The sequence below is a fragment of the Ceratotherium simum genome, chromosome 13 (genome assembly GCF_057802395.1).
Source record: "Ceratotherium simum simum isolate JZ-2026a chromosome 13, ASM5780239v1, whole genome shotgun sequence".
NCBI lineage: Eukaryota > Metazoa > Chordata > Mammalia > Perissodactyla > Rhinocerotidae > Ceratotherium > Ceratotherium simum.
In genome coordinates this window covers 2,302,792-2,308,791 of record NC_141912.1, presented here as the reverse complement: position 1 = coordinate 2,308,791, position 6,000 = coordinate 2,302,792, and the positions used below count along the sequence as shown (strand labels likewise).

General features: G+C 47.1%; 1 protein-coding gene across 2 annotated transcripts in view; it reads left to right on the top strand.

Annotated features, from left to right (window-relative positions):
• The first annotated feature begins 815 nt into the window (after positions 1-815).
• The window catches only part of GMDS (GDP-mannose 4,6-dehydratase), a 619,043-nt gene continuing 613,858 nt past the window's right edge, over positions 816-6,000 (top strand). The window contains exon 1 of one of the 2 annotated variants that reach the window (XM_087437913.1): positions 816-1,073. In XM_087437913.1, coding sequence (XP_087294039.1) covers positions 972-1,073 — 102 coding nt within the window. In that variant the 5' untranslated portion in view covers positions 816-971. The remainder of the gene's footprint in view (positions 1,074-6,000) is intronic. The other variant, XM_087437914.1, reaches the window with a different exon arrangement.

Below are 6,000 nucleotides of genomic sequence, written 5' to 3'. Positions count from 1 at the left end.
CACGTCCAGGTTTATTGACCCGTGCAGTCTTTTCAACATTTCCGTATGCTGCACATGGGTGGGGCCAGAGACTTCCTTCTTGTGCCTTGCCAGTCTTCTGAACTAGAATGCGTGGAATAGATTTACTTGGAACCTAGTACTGGTTTCAAGCCTCAGGGAAATACAAGAAGAGCCAGAAAGCCAGGCTAGAGGTGAGATTAGTCATTCCCCACATCTGTGATCCCATTCAGGGGCCCAGATTCCTCAAAAGGCATTGCAACAGGTTTCCACGAATAATTTATCAAAGCCCATGTCCCAGGCAGGCCCCGTGACGCCTCGATCTGGAATTCAGGGCTTTCTCCTAACTGAAAGTTCAGTCCGTAGTTCCTCCCCGCATCCTAGAGTACTATTTGGATTCCCGGGAGATTCGGTAGGGCGGAGGGGAGGACATGGGGGTTCCGTGGAGGGTAAGATGGTGAAGTCCAGCCGGCAGATGGCCCGCCCCGTCCACCGTTGGCCTTGCCACGGGACAGGCCAGGCGGGAACACCAGCTGCGGCTTCCCAGTCCCTGAGGCTGTTGTGGAAGAGCCCCGCCCGACGGCGGCAGAGCCCGGCGGCAGGCCCCGCCCCCGACGCCCCTCCCCGCCCGCGCAGCCGTCGGCAAAGAGGGCGAGGCGCGGCGGGCGCCGTGGGGGCGGGGTCTGCCGCCGGCGCCGCGGGCGCGTCACGGGCTGACGCGGATGACGCGGCGCCCGGCGGGCCGCAGCGTCGCCGCCTGGCTGCCGGGCCCGCCTCGGCCCGCCCATAGCCCTCCCCGCCCGGCCTCCTGAGCGCCCTGTCAGATTGTGGCGGCCGGCCGCGCGGTGCGCTCCTTCGCTGCAGCCTGGACAAGGCGACTTGCTCGCGGGCACACCCCTACGTCCCCCCGGCGCCGCTGCCTCAGCCCGGCTGTCTCTGCTCCGCCCTGCCGGCCGCCGCGCGCTCGCGGGGATATGGCACACGCACCGGCACGCTGCCGCGGCGCCCGCGGCTCCGGGGACGGCGAAATGGGCAAGCCCAGGAAGGTGGCGCTCATCACTGGCATCACGGGCCAGGTGAGTGCGGAGGCGGGGTCGGAGCCGGGCCTGCTGCCGCAGGGCACGTGTGCGCCTCGCCCTGCGCTCGGTGCCGCCTGCGTTTCCAGGAACAGCCTTCCGGGTGTCCCGGAAGGTGTCTGCCGCCCGAGTCGGGGACCAGATGTGATTTGGGGGGGCTGCACTGCGTGCACTGAATGATTCTGGTCTTCCTCAGGGCCGTGGGAGCGTGTGTTCTGCACGGGATGTGGTCCCACGCCTGGGGAAGACGACCCTCTCTCACCTGTCCGACAGGTGACCGGAGCGCTTGTTTCCGCAAGCCCTCCAGGGTGCGCTTGGAATTTCGTTCTTTGCGGATCCTAGGGGAGGGAAAAGGCCCGGCTCTCTGTGAATATGTGTGGAGCAGTCATCTTGCTTTATCTGGGTGTTAGGGCCGCTTACCTGCTAACGCTTGGGAAGCAGGGGAGGGTGTGCCTTGCTGTTTTGGTGCCCCCTCACCAGATTTCCAGGTAGAAAAGAGAAAGGAAAAGAAAGTAGTCCTGTGGAGAGTCACAGACCAGGAAATGTCTTTTGTTTGAAAAAGCACACCTCACAAAAACTTTTTTTAATCACATGAACTTCTGAGATTCATGCTCACACATTTTGAAGTGTATGTGACAGACTGGTCCAAAAGTTAGGCTAGGGTTCCATTTCCGAAGAAATGACTTCCTTGAGGGAGGTAATCAGGAGGAGCTGTCTTGAGTGAACCCCAGGTCACAGGTTGAGCATGGCTAGTTGTGACAGTCATCTCTTAGAGGTGTTGCAGCAGGGCCAGACCACTGTGTCTTACCAAACTGTGCTGTTTTAGATTCAGTGCTGATGAAATAATTTTGCCCATGTATTTTTGTAGAAAAATGTGATATTTGTGCCCCTGGAGATCTCTTGGTGGTGGCCAATATTACTCGAAAATAAATGATAATAGCTGATACATATTGTTCTTATGTGTCAGTCACTTGACTAATATTAACTCATTTAGTTTTGACAACTATTCTTTGAGGGAGTACTTTTATTATCCTCACTTTATAGATGAGGAAATGGAGGCATGGAAGTTTGAAAACTGGTAGGAGAAGTGGTAGGACAAGGATGTGAGGTTGAGGAAGAGAACCCTTAAATTCAGGCAATAAGGCAGGTCAGGGCCTATCCTTTTCTAATGCTGGGGACCCTTCTGTAGATGGTTCCCCCTTTTCTAATTTCTTAGCCTGGATCTGAAGCTCAAGTGTTTACTAAGCTTACCTGAGCTCTTGAAGGTAGACATTTTTTTTAGTATCATCAAGAAATTAATTAAGCTGTCACTGTAACTCTTGGTATGGCTTATACCAATTTAAGTGACCAGCAGTGTGAATCAGTGCAGGTTAGAAATGGAACCTTGTTTAGAGCTTTGACTGCAGTCACCTGGCTGGTACTGAGTGGTGAGGGAGGTGTGGAAGTGGCCATCATTCTAGTTTGTCCTGCAGGCTGCCGCAGGAGAGTCTTCCTTAAGCATGTGTTCAATATGCCACACCCTGACCAGACATTTTTGACCCCCAACTTCATTTCCAACTTTAAACTCCTGCTTGAGTTGCAGGCTCCTTTTTTTTTTTTTTTTTGTGAGGAAGATCAGCCCTGAGCTAACATCCGTGCTAATCCTCCTCCTTTTTTTTTTCCCCCTCAAAGCCCCAGTAGATAGTTGTATGTCATAGTTGCACATCCTTCTGGTTGCTGTATGTGGGACGTGGCCTCAGCATGGCCGGAGAAGTGGTGTGTCGGTGCGCGCCCGGGACCCAACCCGGGCCGCCAGTAGCGGAGCGCGCGCACTTAACCGCTAAGCCACGGGGCTGGCCCTCAGGCTTCTTTTAACTTCTGCATTAGTATTTACCACTTTCCTCCAACATCCACCCTCTGCCTTGTTCCCTTATTTGTTGGGTGTTATGTTGGCATCTGTAGCCCCTGGGACACTGCTGAATTCAGTAGCTGCCACGTAAATCCTTGCTGATGGAATTTGCTGTTCTCCTATGCTTTGCATTTATCTTCTAGGACAGTGACTCCCAACCTGGGTATCAAGGATCTCTGGAGGACTGTGAAGTTAATAGAAAGGGTCTGAGAATTCATACCTTATTGTTCATTTTCTTAATAATGTTGGGTGAGAGCTTTCTGAGCTACTCACTCTTCTAAACATTTTGTGTATCCCTACCTAAGAGGCAGGTATAATTTTTATCCCCACTTACATCTGGCTAAGTAAGGTTAAGTATGTTTCCTGAGATTGCACACCTAATGAGTATCAGAGCTGAGGTTTGAATCCAAGAGTTGCTCTAAGCCATTTTGTTATACTGCCTCTGTGGTAAGCCACACACATAAAATTACAGCTCTGTGTGTCTGTGACAGAGACAGAGAGAGATTGTTTTACTCTATGAAGAGGTCTCAGAATCAAGAAGGTGAGGTAGAAACCACTGTTCTGGCACTTAGGGCTATCATGGCAATTGTGCCAAGATAGGCTTTTAAATGGATTGTCCCCAATTCCCACTTGCGAATGAGTGCAGATAGCCAAGGTACCTTGTCTCCTCTGCATTTCTAGAATTTACTGTCAGCCGCCTTATCCTGTCTTTTTCCCTCCTCTTTATTCTTGACACAGTAGTTGTGAACCGTTTTCCAAAGTTTTTACTTTATTAAATCACTTTAAAGAAAACCAAGCTCTTGCTTTTCGTTGCTGCCTCTGGGCCCTCTGCCAGTTGTCCCCAAAGTTCACCTCCATTGTCTGATGATGCTTGCCATTCTTTACTACACCCATGGAAATGTTTTTGCTGTTCTTTGAATACCATCGCCTTGTACCTCCTTGGAGTGTGGCTGAATGCTCTCACAAGTCTTACCCCTTTTAACTCAACTGAAAGCCTGCCAAATGCAGCCATTTGGGGAACTTTCTTTGTATTTACATGTATGCAATCCTTGTGGGCTACATAGATAATTTACATATTTTAGTTCTTTGGATTGTAAACTGCTTTAAAATAGAAACCTCCTTTTCAGCCTATTAACTCCTACACGGTTTCATCTAGTGGGCTTTCAAAAATGTTAACTTACTCTTCCCATTAACAGAACACGTCTTTTTTGTGTGTCTGCAGTGTGCAAGGCTTGTCTTGATGCTGCTGGGAATATAAAGATATGTAAGATGTACTCTCTGCCCATTAGGGGTACAGTCTTTGAGGAACTTAAGACAATGCACGTAAAAAGACAGTGCACATGGAAAAAATGAGTATTGTACAAGTATGGTTAGGGGCCAAATGAGTGGTTCATTTAACCTCAGGACTCTGGGAGAAGTCACTGAATACTAGAAATAGCGGAGATTATGTTCGGGGTGAACAGCATGCACAGGAGTGCAGAGAGGAGAGAGTTTTGGGGGACAGTGAGGACAAATATTTAGTAATAAAGTTACTTTATTAAATTATTTATAGCCCTTGCTCATTTCCAAAAAGATTCTGAGGTGGCTTCAATAAAACACACATCGTTGGATCATCATAAAAAGAATGAAAAATAAGCCAAAAAACAAAAAACAAGAGTTTGCAGTGAAGGCAATAGGAAGATGGAGGTAGCCTACCAAAACCCAAAGCTGAGGATAGCTGCTGTCAGTTGGGCATAAAATCCAGCTTCGAGCTTCCTGATTGTCAAGACAAAATGGATAGGTGAGTGAAACTTTTTATTAGTACTAAACTCGCAGAGGAATAACTTTTAAACAACAGACTCGAACAACATGATGCATAATATGCTTGATAGAAGTTTTTTAAAGAAGACAGAATCATCTCCCTAGGACACTCTTTCATTACTCCCTAATGGATGGGGAAAGCACACTTTTTGGTAGGTAGAGACTTTGGAGAATTGAATGGTTGATGTTCGTGGATTTTTGCTTTTCTAATGTTTGTTGTTTCAGGTTGGTCTCTGCCAGGAGAGCAGGCAAGCTGGAACTGTAGATTACTTTGTCAGGTGTTTTTGATAGTAAGGTTGATATTCTTGTTTTAAATATGGAAGAATTTGACATGGTGAGGTCCTTCCCACCTTTATGTGGGCCTAGATTTTCTTTGGGAAGTGGTTTAGGGCTGGTCATAAGTACCAATTCAAGGTTCCAAAGTTTTGCACCATGCCACATGGAAGACAAAGCATTTATCTTTGAATAGTTGAATGGCTCGTTGTGGTCAAGAGAAGTTAACTTGTTTGTGGTTTGAAGATAAGCAAATTTTGTTAAATCTTGCATAGATGAAAGAGATGGACCATTTGAGTTATTAAGGACAGTTTATTTAAGCCATACTATTTTGTTTCAAAATTTTATGGCCTTATTTTTATTTTCAATAATTTCATTAGTTTCTTTTGAGCATATTCTAGCTGCCATAAAACAACCTTGGCCTTTAAAGAGAACATATGTAAAATGGATAACCTGATGCAGACTCAGGTGGCTCACAAGCTTTATCCTCTTCATTTAAGAATTAATTTAGAATGTTAGAAAATGGTAATTGAGAATTGGCAGGAAGTTACCATTCTTTTCACTGTTTTCCTTAACCTCTGTACATAATGCTTCAGTTGAATTATAATAGATGACGCGGACATTGCCTCTTTCAGTTTTATTTTCTAATTCATATTAGTTTACCACAAATTTTTACATTACAATATGGGAATCAGATTCATCTTTTGTGTGGATGGAGATTTAGTGAAATGTGATGAGGTCTGTTAAAACAAACCCGTTAGATTGGTAATGGCTACGTGGAATCCTGGAGCCAAAGCTGTATCCATTTCAAGGAAGAGGCCCATGACTGATTAGTGATGTCTGCCTGGGAGAGGGATGAGAATGATGGCACACGTGCTGTTTCTTTATAGGATTGTGCCTCTTGAGGATAGGAAAAAGTGTCTTAATCACTTGTCCCCTATATCTAGCATAACTGGTGTAGGTTAG